The following is a 17,049-nucleotide window of genomic DNA, read 5'->3' on the forward strand; positions in this document are numbered from 1 at the left end:
CTCCTGCTGGTAATAGCTCATCTTAAGTGATCACTCTCCTTACAATATGTATGATAACACCCATTTTTTCATGTTCTGGGTATATATAAATCTCCTCACTGTATTTTCCACTGAATGCATCCGATGAAGTGAGCTGTACCTCACGAAAGCTTATGCCCAAATAAATTGGTTAGTCTCTAAGCTGCCACAAGTCCTCCTGTTCTTTTTGCGGATACAGACTAACACAGCTGCTACTCTGAAAAGAGACCTAAGGAACTCAGATGCTCAACTCACAGTTAATTTCAACAGGCTTTGGGGGCCTAACTCCTCTAGGCACGTGGGGACATTCCAGCCTTTAGCAATGGGAGAGGCTGAATCTGGATGCCATGCCTCCTCCCTTGCTGCGCTTTTTCGTGCGGCTCATGGGTATTTTGGGCAGGAGGAAGAGGAGACACAACCCATCCTGCCAAAGCCAGCCTCTTAGTCAGATACAGACAGGGAGCATTGGTACTCGCAAAGCTAATTCCAGAGCGGGGCTGTCACAGGAGCACAGGACTGAATGGGAAAATGAACAGCAGCAATGAACATGAAGGACACAGGTGGAAAGAGGAAGGGGTAAAGGACATTTCTTTGGGCATTCCTTTGCTTCCAGGCGGCATTGATATTTCCAGGAAAGATGGGTCTGGGGCAAAGTTTGGATCCAAATTCAAACTCTCCCCACAGTTTGTGTGTGTGTGTGTGGGGGGGGGGGGGGCTGAAGGGAGAAGCAGGGTTTTGCTCTGGCACCTTACAGGAAGGTCAGCCGTAGAGTTCTGAGCTGGATCCAGATCCAAACTTCCCCAGTGTGTGGGATGGTGTGTGTGGGGGGAAGGGTGGAGTAAGGGCTTTCTCATCTCTTCCCCCGCCCCCAGGGACTGGATCCCTACACAGATTTGTGAGGCACAATCTCTAGCAAAGGCATCCTTCTGCCCTTAATGCGCTCCTCATTCTCTCCTCCCATCAGCTTCCAGGGGACCAGGACATGCAGCTGGAAGGGTCGCTGCCTGCCTGGGCTCTCGGACCCAAGAAAAAACTCCCTGAAACTGGTTAGAGCTCTAGGCCCTGGTTACACAACAGCCACCAGGGTTCGTAATCAGCACATGGTACTGATGGCTCCAGCTGTGGTTTACACCTGCACACCACCTGGTTAGTAACCGCGACAGCTAACCGCACCTGCCCCCTGCCAGGGACCTAGGCTGGTGCACCTTTGGGGTTTGCAATATAGACAGGAGCCCCTATTCTCCCTAGTCGGGCTGGTCTCTTTCACCCCATCACTCTGTGCAGTGGGACAGCCCAGAATCCATTTCTCCATGCGCGGCGCTGTGTGCATGGCCCCTGGGCCCGGTCGTCCTTGCAGAGGCACTGGGGGGCAACACTGTGAGGCAGCAGGGCGGGTGCAGACATACAGTCCTTGCTGCAAATTGAACCATGTCACTTGTAACCACGCTACAGCCGTGATTTTGTAACCGAACAGGGGCTTAGCCAGGGATCTTTATTCATCCTCACAGGGCAACACATTGGGCCACCCTCACAGAACAGTGTGCATGCAAATTACCACAAGGTGGCAGCATTTGTGCATGTCCCTATTTAAGGTCCTGCAGGCTCGTTGAGCAATACGCTCCGAAGAGATGGATTGGGGCAGCAAAAAGCCTGGAGCTGAGCTTTCCCGAAGCTCTGGGGCCTCTGGGCCCAGGGTTTTGGGTCAGATCCATCTGTGGTGGTCAGGGAGGGTAAAGACCAGGGACGTTGCCGTGGCAGTAGGCAGCACACACGAGCGCCTACCAACCTTGGAGGGTCTAGGCAGCAAATCCAAAGCAACCACGTGGTCACTGCAAGGCGTGAGACCAGTGAACACGAGCTGAAGTCAAGCAACCCAGCTGCCAAGTCGCACTTAGGCTGGGGGAGACTTCAGACTTGGCTGGACTCACTTTGTTAGAAGCTTGGCTCAGGGGGAGTCAGTGGCAGATCCTGGTCTCTGAAAACAACCCCTCGGTGACAGAGGTTGCGGGGACCTTCTCCCTTTGCCGTGCCCAAGTCCTGACCCCTCGGTGGTAATTCCCTATGCTGGCGGCAGGAGGGGGTCCGGTGCCTACCTGAAGGCACCAGTTTGCTCTTGCTGCCTGCAGTCGAGCCACAGTAGATGGCTATGTACAGTGCAGGTGGGGGAAGGGACGAGGGCTCCCAACACCCCCAAAGAACCTGGCAACTAGAGAAAGCCCCTCCCCCTGAGAGAGAGAGAGAGAGAGTGAGTGCAAGTGTGTGCCGGTGTGTGTGTGTGTGTGTGGGGGGGGGGGGGGCAGAGTTTCTACCTGGAAAAGGGGAGCGACCGCGGGGGCTGCCAGCACGGTAGCCGTCCCTGTAAGAGTCTCCCGCGGGGCTGGATTTGTGCAGCGGATCTGAGCGGTCAGCACCTCAGAGCCTGGCGTTAGACAGCACCGGTGCCTCTCTTCCTGGGCTTGCTCCCCCTCTCTCCTGAGAGCTCCCGGCCCAGAGGCCTCGTGCAGTTTGGCACCGAGTGTGCAGCAGGCAGAGTGGGCATGGAGAGGATTTGGGGTTTTTTGCAGCGCGGAGGCACCTGTTGCAGCCAGCCTGGCACCACGAGAGCTTTGCAGCTCCTTGGGGGGCCGCCGCTGAGAAAAGACATCTCACAAGATCGCGCTAGGACAGACATGCCATGCTTTGAGTATTCAAGGCAACTGTTACTCATTGAAGGGGGCATTCTGTCGGGTCAGAAATGGCCGTAGCAGACCCCAAAGAGTGGCTACTTGCTGGCTTCCTATCAACCTTTTTATAAGCAGGTGCCGCTTGGACCTGGGCAGAGATGGCTTCAGAGCTACTCCGCCTCCCAGCCGTGTCACCTTACATGTTCTCTGGCCTTGCTGGAGAGGACTCACATGCCCACTGCCAGCGCCCTGTTAATCCAGGGAAGCGACAGGACGCAACCCACACCTGATTCACAATCTTTCCTCCAGGGATCTCAGCTAACCTGTAGCCCTCTCATGCCGGCTGGCCACATTTACCCTTAACTCCCATCAGAGGCTGGGAAGGTTTGGATGCAGAGTGGGCAGTACATCCCATGCTTCCCCGGGACCAGAGAGCACCCACGGGCTGCCCCGTTGCAGAAACACCAGCCTGCATATGCTGTGCTTGCACACTGCCCGTGAAGACTTTTGCACCAGCAGGATCAGCACAGGGCACAGAGGCGAGAGGACTGAGCCAAGAGGGGGCGGGGTATGGGACTGACAATACAAACAGCACAGAGCTCACTTAGGTGAATTGTTACCCATTGAACACAGACGAACCCCACCCCTCAAACAGAACAAAGCTCTGGGGCCTCCATCACCAGCAAGAAAGGGGGCGGTACTTCTTTTCCATCCAACTTCCACATGGGCCAGGCCCGGAGAGGCCAAAGCAAAGCGAAGAAGATGCAGCGATTCAGCCAAGTTCCACGTCGAGGTGGGGAAAGAGGTCTCTCCAGTCCTCACTGCCTGATCCAGAACAGCCAGCTTCCTGCCCTCCAGCCCCATCCCCCCAGACACCAACGAATGCAGATGATCACGAAGGTGGTGATTTCATGCAGCCGCGAAACACCCTCGTTGGACTGAGAGAAGAAGAAACGTAGTTTCGTAAGAGCCACTGCGGATTATAAAGCCATCGCACTTCAGCGGGGGACTCCGAGGAGGGAAATAAGGAGTGAAAAGAAACCGCCACAGGACAACAGAGAGAGAAAGGAAAGGGAAACCATCATCATCGGGACACGACGACAGGACGAGAGACAGAGCACTTTCCGTGGGCAGGCCCCGCAGAAAAGGAGCCGCCGTGTCCGTGTAAATACAAAACCCAGCGCCCTCCGGCTGGAGGGGGGCAGCTGCCGCTGCAGCTGATTTGGCATCCCGTCTGGGGCAAGGGGTTCTGGTTATGAGCAGAAAACCCTGCAAGGGAAAGAGGAGAATGACTAGCTACCAATACTCCCTTCCACGCCTAGCCCAGCAGTCCCCCTTACTGGCACGGGACAGTTAGCCTTTAAATGCCATGAGCACATCTGGCCACCAGCCAGCTGAGATTCAGCATGGAGCCAGTAAAGCCACCTTGGATCCCAATGGGTATTCTGCCATTTGGTTTCAGTGTGAACGGGAGCGGGCCTTCAGTTAGCTCCCCTGGCTGGGGAACCGGCCGTCTGGCTCCCTGGGTAGCCGGCAAGCTTGCCCCCCTACCAGGTGTACAGCCCAGGCATTGGAGAGCTGCGGCTCCCAGGGAGCCTGACAGCTGGCTGGTCTGGTGTCCATTGACGAAATCGACACATTCCCACAGAACAAGTCAATTCCGTCCAATTGGCGCGTTCCCACTGAACTTTATTCCATCGGGAAATTTTCAACCAGCTCCAGCTGTGCCTGCCCACTCACGCGCTCTAGCTTGTCTGTTGTGCCAGGGGCTCGTGGAATGGCAAAGGCTGTGTTCGCGGACACAATGGGTCAGATTCACCTGGGCAGTTCCTTCCGGAATGGATTTAGCCCACTGAGTTGATCGTTCTCTCAAAGAAACTGTACTGCAGCTTTGTCTGATTCGACCTTTCAGATCAGAGGCCTGTTCCTGTCTCTGCTATTCCTGGCTTCATACATGCAAATAAATAAAAGGATCCTTCCGAGTTTTATTCCACCACCCACGCACGTCTAAGAAACAATAGCGCAGGTTAAAATAAGCACGTCAACTCACTCATCCGTGTCCTTTTTGCTTTCCTCAATGAACGCAATTGACTCAGATCTAAGGCGGTTAGTCACTTCATATGTACGCAAGGTGACTCCAAAAATATCCTCGTGGTATCGGTTGTCATCCTGAAAGCAAGGACAACAGAGGCATGGCACCGGGAGAAGGGTGTAGTCACAATTTCTGTATTGTGATACAATGGTATTTCTGTAGCACCTAGAGATGCTAGCTGAGGTGGGACCCCATTGTGGTAGGTGCTGTGCAAACACAGTGTGGGACAGTCCCTGCCCCGAAGAGCTTACATGCTAAATAGGCAAGAAAGGAAAAGCCTACAAGGGGAAACTGAGGCACAGAGCAGGGAAAGTGGCTTCTCCAAGATCACCCAGTAGGTCAGGGGCAGAGCCATGATAGAATCCAGGTCTCCTGGCACTCTGTCCAGTGTCCACTACACTGCGCTGCCTCTCTAAATGGCTACTTGTCCACATGCCTTAAGGTTAAAAGAGAGAGAGAGAGAGAGAAAGCCCAGGGGAACTGGAGATTGCACTACAGCCTCACAGGAACATTGCCATAGTGAACAGACTGCAATGCATGTGTACCAGTGCCCTGCACTGGATGGAATCAGAACTGCCTAACTGTATGTCATAGGCCCTATATTGCTAACAACTTGAGAAGCTTTCCTGTTAGCTCAAGTGGCATAGGCCTGTGCTTATGCAGCAGTAGGATCTGCATGGCCGTATTGTACAATACGTGACAACCATGAAGGTGCTAGGTGGCCATAGATTTGTTTTATTTGCTTATTACAGTGAGGACGCTATAACCAATTTTTAGATAGGTAAATAACATGCATGGTGGGTAAAGGCTATTAGCTGGCTGGACATTGCCAGAGACATCTCCTGGGTAGAGCCAGCATTGCGAACGGACCCGGAACTGCAGCTTGTACTGGCATTTCGCTGGCACCGGAGCTGCACCAGTGCTAGGCCAGCAGTGGGTGAAGTGCTAGTGTGGACAAGGCTAACGGGGTTAATCTGCAGAAGCAGAGCTCCCCAAGAAGCTGTCCCCCTACGGACAAGAATTCTTCCAGGAACCAGGCCTTTGCGCAGACTTGCTCCCTCAGACACACTCCCTGTGCTGGAACGAGGCCGGCTGGTAACAGCAAGAACCATTCTGCCGATTTACAGATTTGAGGCAAGTCCCAGGCCCCTATGGCCTGCTGCAGGGGCCTGGTCCTCTAGCAGCTCACCCATCACCCAGCTCCTTTGGCAAGCGAGGGGCCCTGGAGGGTCGGTAGAACAGGACTGAGCTACCTGGTCAGAAAGCCTGGGCCCACGAGGTCAGGTCAGGAGGCTGGAAGGGGTGGTGCCTACTGACCACTCCCAGAGCTCGTGGCTGCAATTATCCCTTCATCCGTGACCGTTCAAGAGGAAGCCCTGACGCCCTTGGCCCAAGCTTTCGCTGAGCCCTGCGGCAGGCTGGGGAGGGGCTACTCACCCTCAGCTTGCTAATGAAAGCACCGGCCTGCTCCACGGACAGCTGCCCCTGCTGCTTCACGATGCGCTGAATGGCCTTGAAGACATCCCCGGCCATGGTGACGTCCCCGCACACGTAGATGTGGCCTCCCTGCTCCTTCAGCGCTTTGTACACCGACTGAGCCAGCTGCTCCTGCAGCACGTCCTGCACGTATTTCTGGGGGAGACAGGAACGGACGTTGCACAGCACCTGTCACCCACAGCTCCCAAAGGGCCCAGCCCAGCTTTACACGTCACTTCACCCCTCCACCCATCGGCGCAGGGCAGCCACCTCTGGGGTGGAACACAGCAGCCATTTAACAACGCATGGCAATGCTGCACAAATGTTTGGGAAGGGAACTGAAGACAATCAGGGCCCGCATGTTCGAAGGTGCTTAGCGCCAGAAACTCCAGCTGAAGTCAGTGCAACTCCCCAGCTGCACAGCACCCCTGAGAAGCAGGCTCCCGGTGTGACTGTACCTGCAGGGGGAAGCAGAGACACAGCGGGACTCAGCCAAGGTCCTGGGGTCAGTACTCGGCTAGGGGAAAGCGCCAGAGGATTGTTAATGTCCACAATTTAGGTCTCGTGGACATTAACAAGATGGAGAGGGCTGGTTAACGAGTCCGAGGGCTATCGTGCTGAAATTGCCTTGGCTGCTTCCTTTAAGCAGGGAACACCCTGGGGATTCTTAAATGGGAGATTCATTGGCCCACGTAGCTGTGAAAAGCTCGAGCCAAGCTCACGTCTTCAAACTAGTGCAGGCAAATCCCTCCAGGTGCGTGCACGAGAGGTCTGACATTTCCCCTATGTGGCTGGGAGAATCCACAGCCCTGGGGATGCCAGAGCTCCGCTCACCATCTGCGTTAGACTGGTCACGGCGACTCAGGGCTGGATGTAGGTGGCGTAGCAGGGTTACCTTTGGTTTGTCTGGTTCCCGGGAGTAGGCTGTGTACAGCTCTTTGAAGATGCCTTTGTTTTTGGCTAGGAGGGTCTCCTCTTTGTAAATGTGGTCGATCTTGGACTGTCGGCACCCAAAGACCAAAATCATCGGACAGGGCTTCAGTGCTGGAACAGAGACAGGTGGAATAGCCGTGAGTCAGGAAACCATCCCCCACACCCCGGTTCCCAAGCCTGGGTTCGCGCACACCCTCCTGCGCGGAGTGGAGACAGGGCTGTGCTTGGATTCCCTCTTCGCCGGCTGCCAGCCATTCTGTGCACTCTGAGGGAGGCTATTTTGGATACGTAGCTCTGTTCCCTGGGACAGCAGATGGCAGAGGGGGAAGGGTAGAGGGTAGAGGAGATACTTGGAGAGATTGTGTAACCCCTCAGAGCCGTGCGCATGAATCCAGGCTCCCAAGTAACTAGCGCTGGGTGAAACAGGTCAGGGTTTTTAGGTGGGAAATTTAAAAAAAAAAATCATTTTTTTTGTTTTTGCAATAAAAAATTATTTTTAACCCATTTTGTAATTTTTCATTGAAAAACCAGGAAAAATGGAATGAAGTGTAATCTAAAGAAAAGAATTCATGAAATTTTTCATTTAAAAAAAAAAAAAAAAAAGGCCAGTGGAACAATGTCAGACCAGCTCTATGACAGGTCATCTCACGGTCAGCGAAACAGAGCCATGGCTACACGTACGCACCATCTGCCACTCAGCTGGACGCCTCTAGCGCTGAACACACAAGTGCCCACCCCTGGAGCTAACAGAGCGAGTCTATGAGCTGCAAGTAAGAGGCTCCAGTCCCCACCGGGACCAGCCACTGGAGGGCGACACGGTCACATGCCCTCAGCAGGGGTACGGCACTCGGCTTCGCTGAGGATGCTGGGGAGGCCTTCGCTCGCCCCCTACTTACCAGAGGCTGAAGCCCCCAGACCCACCTTTGTGCTCGATTTCAAAGAGCCGCTGCTGCCAAAAGCTCCGGAAGGGGGCGATTCCCGTACCTGGGCCAATCAGGATGCAGGGAACCTGGGGATCTTGTGGCATGTGGAACCCAGGAGCTCTGGACAGACAAGTTGTCAAGTTAGTGATGCCCCTAATGGGACAAGGCCCAGGCTGGGTCACTGAAATCCTTGCGGGGGTAGAAACGTAGCGCAGACATGCGAGCGCAGACGTTTGAGTGCGGAAGGTGGTGGCAGAAAGTGGCGTTCGAAGCAGAGCGCGTGGTAACAGTCCCCACCTGCAGTCCCCACCGCGCTCTCTTCTGTGACCCCCGGCTGTTCAGGGGCATCGGGTACCACGCCCCGCCCCATGGTCTGTACGGTGCTGTTGCAGACAGAACAGGGCCTCAGCCCCTCCCCCGTTCAGGGTGAGGAAGCAGTTCATTTGTAGAAATCCCCGTTAGTGCTGTGAGTGCACATGGCGGGCTACAGACAGGGATTCGGGGGCTCTCTGCTGTGAATAGCCGACAGATCAGTCAGTCTTGGAATGGTCTACACCCTCCCTGGCTCTCGGGGACTCCACATGCAGTGAACATGCCACTCACCCTCTTACAAAACAGGGCACAACTTCATCAGCCTGTATCCGGTTGAACCAAGAGGAACAGACCCCGTGGTGTATCGGTCCTTCCCCATCTAGGAGAGGAAAGGAGGAGAGGGTTTGTACCTGCCCCAGTACTGCTGAATGGATCGCTGCAGAATGCCCTGGCCATTTACCTCTCTGCACCCAGCGAAATGCTCTGCCCAAACCTCCCCCAATCCTCACTGCGACGTCAGCCAACCTGTGACTCAGGGTCAGAATGGCCAGGCACTGGGTGGTCCCTGGGACCAATTCTGCTTTTCAGGGCGGGCTGGACCACTGCAGCACTCCGCACAGGCTGGCTTCTCCCAGGCAAACATCAGGGAGGTGCCGTTGGCTGGAGCAGGGCAGTTTGTGAATTTGCTGTGGCCCTAAGATACTCCCTCTGCTGAGGGCCAAATGGGACCTTTCAGAGCTGTCTCCAGCTGGGTGAGTGCTTGCAAAGAAACCTTGGCACAGGCTCCTGCTGGAGGTTTATAAAGCAGGTACCCCCTCCCCAGCTAGGGTTCCTCCCACACGCCTTGAGAAGATGGCAATAGGCTTCTGTGCCACACCGATATTCTCCTGACAACGCAAGCAGGCTGCGGGGCTGCGTGGAAGATGAACTTTCAGCCTTTCTGTAAGCTGCCCAGAGGTGGGAAGCAGGAGAGACACATGCCTGCGTGAGGGGGCCTGGCTGATCCACCCTGGGGGCCGATCTGGAGTCTCTTCTCCCCACCACCCACTGCTGTGAGGCAGCCAAGACGAGCGCGTGCAGCCTGTGTGCTGCGTAGTACAGAGCGGCCTGGAAGAGCTGGAAAGCCGCCGGTTTCTGCTGCTGCGTCTGGCGGCCACAGCCCCCGAGCCCTACCCCGAGGGAGCCCCGCGTGAACAGACAGCAAGGATTTAACGAGGGATTCCCCCGTCCCCAAACACTCACACGCGCCCCCATGTGTTAATGGCCATCACCCACAACGCAAGTGGAGATGAGGGCCCCCATCTCAACACTGCCCGGGGCCTGCGTGTCCACCTAGCCCAGCGCTATGGGACGGCTCTAGCCAGTCGCCACCATGCAAACCATGAGCCCCTTGCAGCGCTGCTGGCACGGTACCTCTAGTCCGGTAGGAGAGCACGGCCACGGTGAGGTGCACCTCGTCCGAGGACATGTCGGGGGAGGAGCTGATGGAGTAATAGCGAGGCTGCAGCACGGGCAGCTGGGTGAGCAGCAGGGTGGAGGGCATCTGCACGGATGGGAACTCCTCCAGCACCTCCACCACGGTGGGGTTCTTGGACCATTTCCACTCCTCGTATTCCTGCAAGCCCTGAAGCGCGGGAGGGAAAGGACGGGTGAGCGCCTGTTCTAAGCCAGACACATTGCACCACGCGGGCCCCACGGCAGGGTGGAGCCGACGAAAGAGAGCTCTGGCTGGGGATGCCAGGACGTGTGGCTGCGACTGCCTCTCACAGGGCTCCAGGACACCCAGGGCTCTAGCCCTGATTGCCACCCATCCTAGGGTCTGCTCCTCAGGGCTCAAACGTTCCTGATGGAGCCTTCAGTGGATTCCAAGCTTCTCCCATTATAAGTTGCATGTGCTGCACAATCACAAGGGATCCTGGGCTGAGAGACTCTCCTACACAGACACAGCAGTAGTGGTGCCAGACACCCATGCTGATTTCAGAGGAAGGAGGGTCTAGAGATCAGGACAGGGAGTCAGGAGCTGTACGCTCAATCCCCAGCTCCGCCACAGACTCCCTGTGTGATCTTGGGCACGTCACTTAATTTGAGAGCCCTCCTCCATAAGACAAGGAGCTGCGAGGTTAAATTCACTGAGCATAAAGCACGCTGAGGGGGCTACATCAGTGCAAAGACGTTGAGCCATTAAACTGTGTCAGTAGCCCTGGATAAGGAGCCAGTGTGGGGGGGCCACATTGGTCAGGGTGAAAGAATGTATCTTGGGGACATGTAATTTCCACAGGTTGCATTTCGGTATGAACCGCTCCAGGATCTGAGAAGGCAAGTCACTGACAGCAGTTTACATAGACAAGCTGCTTTCTTCATCCAGATTCATCCTAAGACATTCAGGAGGCAGATAGAGAGGTGGAGTGTTCACCGAGAGGGAGCGGTCTCTCTCTCTCTCTCTCTCTTTTGTGGGGAGGGGGCTCTCTCTGGTTACCACTGTCTAAGGTTAAGCAGAAGCATGGGGCAAGTAAACCTCCTACATTAGGAAGAGGCTGCCAACCAGACCTACGGATTTACCTTGCTAAGGACCTGCAGACGTTTCTTCTCCTTGTCGCTGGTGGCCAGTAAGGCAAACTGCTGCAGCAGCAGCGGGGTGGGAGGCGTGGTGATGTCCAGGTAGCACTTAAATGCCTGGAAGATGGTGCAGGGTGGGATGCGGTTCTCATCCCTCCAGTTACTGATGACACCTGAAGGGAGAGAAGCCAGTACAATGCTGTGATCAGCTGAGCCTGCCAGCCCACCCTGGGCAAGCCAATGAAGGCTCAGACTCCAGTGGGAGACAATGAATGAGGAAGGGCCAGAAAGAAGAGTCTGGCATGATCTCCTGGGGCTCGCTATGACCTCACCTTGTACAATTGGCCACCCTAACGATACAAGACCGGGAGAACCAGATGCTGTATCACTCTGGGGAGAGAGCATTGGCCATCGGCTCAGTGCAGGGCAATGGAGCATCAGGCCCATAGACTGTCCAGTATGGAGGAGCTCAGTGCGCCCGGCCAATCAACACCCTTCAACTCTACTTTCCATGGACCAGTTGTTCAGGTCTTGCATCCTGAAGAGGTTTCAGCTGGCCAGAGGGAACAGAAAACCCTCCCCTACAGCCCTGCTTTTCCGTGACATGGCTGCTCTGAGCATCCCACAGCCCCAGAGCGCAGCTCAGCTGTGGATCTGGGCACCCTCTCTCGTGACGGGGAAGCTAAAACCAGCGTGACAAACCCTGCAGTCCTTATGGGAATGCACCAGGGAATGTGGTCCAACCCCCCACCCCCCACCCCGCTAGGATCCACATGGCACCCAGAGACTCTGCAAGGGCAGGGGGGAAATGGGGTCCAGCCAGCCCCAATCAGGGTGTCTGTGCTGGCCCTGGTTACCTAAAGCTGTGCTCCTCTCCTCCAAGAGCTCCACCTTCACCAGCTGGTTGGCTGGGGGTGCATCCTCGAGTCTTTCCATCAGGGCGCTGACCAAGTCCTCGTGGTTGCCTGGAAACACTCCCAGGTGGTCTCCAGGCTGGTAGCGCAGCTCCTGCTGCCCGTTGGTGTGAAGTCGCAGGAAAATCGTTGACCGACTGCGGGAGGGAAGAGGGGCGTGAAAAACCAAACAAACCCAGCACTGTGACAAGCCCTCTGGACAGCTGTAAGCCCGGAGCTAACAGGGCCCAGCTCTGGGAGCTGTTTTGTTAGGTGTGATTTTCTAAGGAGCAGGAAGGAGGGCACAGGAGCAGCCCAGAGTCTGCCCAGATGATCGTATGTTTGAACTAACAAAAAGGAAACAAGAACAGGAGCTTAGGAAAGAATCTGCCCTCTGTTCAGACTAGCCACCCGCCCCACTCTCCTGTGGTGGCATTCTCCGCTGCTCGCCATTCTTCTGCACCCAGCTTGGAAAGCTGAACCCGCTGGCCCAACATTGTCCTTTGTGGAACTTCCACGTCACCTGGCATGCCACGAATGCAGCACCCTGGGTGCAGGCACTGCCCCTTTCTCGGCACGAGCATGGCTGGTGTCAGCAGGAACGTCTCAAGGAAACCAGTTAGCCCCCGACCGGCTGCAGCGCTAGCAGCAGGAGCCCATGTACTGGTTTGGTGTGTCATGTCAAAAGTGGGGGCCACTTGTGTCCATGAGGAGAAACTCCACTGAAGTGCCTGGGGCCCTACCGTTGTAAAGCACGTGGAAGTGAGGCCAGGTCTCCACTACACGCTGACTTCGGTAAACGATGTCACTCGGGGGTGTGGTGCACAGATAGTTGTACCGAACTAACCGCCGGTGTGGACAGCGCTAAGTCGACGGCTTCTCCCACCCACATAGCAAAGGTGAAGCATATTCAGGTGCATTACTGCTGGGGATACTTTGGGGTGGTCTGCACAGACAGGAGCATGCCCGAGATCTCCATAGAGGATTCACTGCATTAGATGCTAGGGAACATTCACCACCAAGTTAGAACGAAGGTTTGTAACGCAGGGCACACTTTAGGCCTGGCCTGGCTGATTGATAGCGGAGATGCTTGGAATTAGGAAGTTGGAGAGTGTGGGGGGTGTGGGTCACGTGTATGCACACGGGCAGACTGCGTGTGCGCCGTGTGTGTATGGCTGTCAATCCTACCTGGATTTTGGGCTCTGCAGATTCTGGCGCGTGAGAAGCCGGGCGGCATAGACTCGCTTTTTGTGAATACTGTACAGACCTGCGGATGAGAAGATTCAATCCGATGAAAGCGGCAGAGACTGGCGAGGGCAGGCTGCCTGCATCCCTGCCCCCAGGGTCTGGCTGGGCACCACCACGTTCAGCATTTCAGAACCTGGTCTGGCAAGCATCAGCTGAGTGATTCCAGGGCTGCCCTGGCTTGGGGCCTCCTGCTCCACCCCACGGGAGACCCACAGTGAGTGCCTTTGCTGGTAAGCCTCAGGGAGCCTTTGGGGCCATGTGACAGGAGCACATGATTGCAGCAGCTCCCTGCTCTCAGCAGGTGGGTAACCAGGGGGATGGAGAAACAACCTCCCCGCCAGCCGCAGGCACATACACACACCCTTCATTCCTCTCACCACCCAGACCATCTGGTTGGCAAGTGGGCGTCTGAATTCAGGAGGAGCTGAGGCAGCGCTCCGTATACCAGCTGCAGGAGCCACGCTTTCGTGCTGTGTTTTAATGGGTTGGCCCCACCCTGGGTGGGAGAGTTTTAAACAGGTGGCTTAGAGCACTGCGGGATTTCCACTTCTTCCACTTGCTCTCAGCAGTGAGTGCGTCTGCTCTGCGAGAGGAGGCAGCAGCAGGCAGTCCGGATTCAGCGCCGCCCTAGCATACCACTGCCATGGCACAGGCCCGCCGCCAGCTCGAGAGGCTGGCAGCTGCCTGTCTCCAGCCCCTTCCTCCAGCCGAGTGTGGGCTTCCGACCCAGATTGCAGCTGGAGCGGGTGGTGAAGAGGGAAAACCAGACAGAACTTCAATGGAATTCTCCTCCCAGGCCACAATGCGCCATTCGGGGGGACAGGAGGGGCTTGACATTGAATGAGGGGGTGGGGACAAGGGGGAGTTTTCTATCCAGCGATAGGGTTGGACGTCGGGTGAAGGATATGGGAAGAAAAGAGAGCGGGAGAAAGGAACCGGAAGGAGGGAGGTGACAGAGCAGGAGGGAGAGAATGGAGGGAGCATGGGAAGAGCAGAGGCAGGACACATCTGAGAGACGGTGAGATATGGAGAAGAGAGAGTCAAATACCCAGAGAGAGGCATGAGAGGGTCTCAGCAGAGCTCTGTCCAGGGCGACCTGCACCCTTCCCCCAGGCAAGCCCACCACTGGCCCCAAGGATTGTCATCTGCCCCAGTGTCTGCCCCTTGCTCAAAGCCCCCCGGTGAACAAGTGGCCGTACCTTGGGTGAGCTCGGGGGCCTCAGCCACATAGGTCAGGCGGAACTTGCTCCTCTTCCAGCTCCGGTCATTACTGATGAGGGAGTTGTTGGCCTTCTCAATGTTCACGTCGTCTCCCACACAGAACACATCGCACGCTGCCTGCAGCACACACCAGGCTGTCAGGGGACCCCCCAGCTCAGCCAGGCCTTCAGCCCAGCCTGGCTCCTAGGAGGTGCCCCGCCTGCTCTCAGCCAACACCCCTCCCGCCCACATGCTTATGGAAGGGAGAGCGGGATGGCGCTGACTAGGGTGAAGCACAATGCACGGAGGCTGGGCAAGCTGCCCCCGGCACATCTCAGGGGTATGTTCTGCCAAACATCTCAGGGGTATGTTCTGCATGGGCACATCTGTTAGTGTCAGTGTCTCCACCCCACCCCGCCACTCACACGCACAGGGGAATATTCCCTAGAACTCGCCCTCCTCAGTTGCACATGGGCTTAAACCAGAAGCCCGGTTCTGATCGCCCCAGAGTTTGTGCTGTTTGGAATCTGAAATGGCCCCTTCTTTTTATAATGGGCCAGACCAAAGCCTTGGTTCCCACCACCTCCAGAGTTTGAAGGTCTCCAGATTCCACACCCAGGTTTTGTGATTTGACCACGAGTCTCATGGTGTCTGAGGTTTCTCTTTAAAGCCCCAGCTCCTGGAGTCAGGTTATTACAAGAGACGATCAACTTTCCTTAAAAATAAAAGGAGTAAAAGTCTAGTCTTCATGGGGTGGAGGAAAGCTTAAAGCCATGACCACTAATGGCTCAAGAAGCAGAAGGCCAGTAAATGGAACTCAGCGCTGACTATTGTTAACTTGGTCTCCAATTTGTTTTTGCCTGAGGTGATTTTTGAACATGTGGGGCTGGCAATACTGGATTCACATCCCCATTTGGCCAAGGGCTCCCCTCCTTATACATTGGCTGAACCAAAACCCGGGGTCCAAACACCCAGCATACTGGGTGGCTCACGATCCAGACCCAAAGCTAGAGCCCACCTCCCAGAATGCACTTAGATACCTCCTCCAAACCCTCAAAGACAACCCAGCCCGGTGAGAAGGCTCTGCATTATCCTCAGCTCTGCTCTAGGTCTCTAGTGGAGCTCCTAACTGCCCCCAGTGCCACCTGAACCAGCTTGGTCCCCACGCCCTGTCCAGGCCCCTGGGGGCTGCAGTGCACGGGCAGGAGGCCTGAGGAGCCCGGTCTCTGAATCTTTGCTTCGCTGCAGGACCCTCACAAGAGCAGGGGCGGCTAAAGATGTGAACTCCAAACGGCTTGCATTGTGCCAGGGTGCTGGGGACCCCGGGGGCTAGCTCAGTCCCGACTAACTGAAAGCAGATTTGACCAATGGCAACTTCCCAGGCTCTTTCCCCCACCCCCCGCTCCCCTTCCCAAAGACCAAGGAAGCAGACTACCTTGAAGACCTTTTTGGCCCACGTCCTGAAAGACTCTTCCTGGCCACAGAGCTCATCCCCCTCCCCCATGCGGAGGATGCGCTCCCCTCCCAGCTCCTCCAGCAGGGTGTCGACGGCACGGGCAAAGGCGCAGAAGTGGGGGTAGGCACGCGATCCTAGGCCGAACACTGAGAACCTGCAAGCAGACCGGAAAGCTGCAGCTACCCAAGGATGACAGCAGAGACAAGAGGCAGAGCGGGCAGTGTCTCCCTGCAGAGGCAGGGCTTGCACCCACACGGCATTGCCCAGCCTGGGGGCCCAGCAGCGCCAGCAGAAAAAGAGAGGCACGGAACCCCCTCTGCAGCCCTCGGGGCCCCCCAAAACCAGGGCATCAGGCCTCAGCCTTCCCCTGTCTGCAACCAAGGGAGGAAACCTTACAGAGGCAACCATGCCTCACCAGTTCTCACCAAACAGCCACGGGGGCATCAACCACCACAGGCATCGCCACCCCATGCCAGGGCAGCAGGGACACGGCTGGCTTTGCCTGGCAGGGACTGGTGGGGTCTGGCTAGCAAAGTGCCAGGCAGGAGAGGCTGGAGCCAGGGCTGACACCCCATGGGATGTAGATGAGCCAAGCACAGAGAGTCGCAGCTTGTTAATCTAGCGGGTCTGGGGTGATGCCTTGTGACTAGGGACCCAGGAGGTCGGGTGCACTGACCAAGTCAGTCAGGAGAAGGGGGTAATATAACAGAGACATCGAGCCAGGCTAGCTCAGGGAGCTGGGGGTTATCTACCCGTTGCACAGCTGCTTCGAGGAGATCTTTGCTACAGGGAGTTGTGGTGCTGGCGGACCAGGTGCCAGCTCATGCCCAGGTCCCCGTGCCTCCACTGAACCCGGACAAACACAGAGCTGGAGCCGGCCTGGCTTACCTGTGTGGTAGTGTTGCTAAAGCAGGTGTCAGAATGTGTTTAGACCTTATGGATTGTGTGTGAGCTGCTGCCTGCGTTAATCTCACTTGTAACAGCTGTAGCCCCTGTTCTAAGGTAATATTGGAGCGTTCTGCGTGGTGAGCCTCTGTAACTCTGCAAATCCCCAGACAGGAGAGAGCCATGAACTAGTGTGAAGTGCTGATCTCCAACAGAAGGTGTGACGGCCTGGCCAGCAAGACAGGCCCATCAACGCCAGACTATTGCGGAGCACTCAAGAGGACGAAAGACTCAGCTGATTGTTCTCCTCCCCTGTTTTATGAAGAGGAGTCATGACAGTGAATTCCGCCCATCAGCTGGGTTTGCAGCTCAAAGCGCAAGGGGGAAAGGGAAT

General features: G+C 56.1%; 1 protein-coding gene across 2 annotated transcripts in view; it reads right to left on the reverse strand.

Moving 5' to 3' along the window:
- Positions 1-17,049, reverse strand: part of NOS1 (nitric oxide synthase 1) — an 85,514-nt gene continuing 68,465 nt past the window's right edge. For both annotated transcript variants that reach the window (XM_074972940.1, XM_074972941.1), the window contains exons 18-29: positions 15,750-15,924; positions 14,314-14,452; positions 13,055-13,133; positions 11,831-12,024; positions 10,977-11,146; positions 9,831-10,041; positions 8,709-8,796; positions 8,104-8,225; positions 7,145-7,293; positions 6,211-6,405; positions 4,732-4,850; positions 1-3,950 (exon numbers count right to left, since the gene is read on the reverse strand). In XM_074972940.1, the coding sequence (XP_074829041.1) occupies positions 3,935-3,950; positions 4,732-4,850; positions 6,211-6,405; positions 7,145-7,293; positions 8,104-8,225; positions 8,709-8,796; positions 9,831-10,041; positions 10,977-11,146; positions 11,831-12,024; positions 13,055-13,133; positions 14,314-14,452; positions 15,750-15,924 (1,657 nt within the window). In that variant the 3' untranslated portion in view covers positions 1-3,934. The remainder of the gene's footprint in view (positions 3,951-4,731; positions 4,851-6,210; positions 6,406-7,144; positions 7,294-8,103; positions 8,226-8,708; positions 8,797-9,830; positions 10,042-10,976; positions 11,147-11,830; positions 12,025-13,054; positions 13,134-14,313; positions 14,453-15,749; positions 15,925-17,049) is intronic.

Source organism: Natator depressus, chromosome 15, assembly GCF_965152275.1.
Source record: "Natator depressus isolate rNatDep1 chromosome 15, rNatDep2.hap1, whole genome shotgun sequence".
In the NCBI taxonomy this organism is placed as follows: domain Eukaryota; kingdom Metazoa; phylum Chordata; order Testudines; family Cheloniidae; genus Natator; species Natator depressus.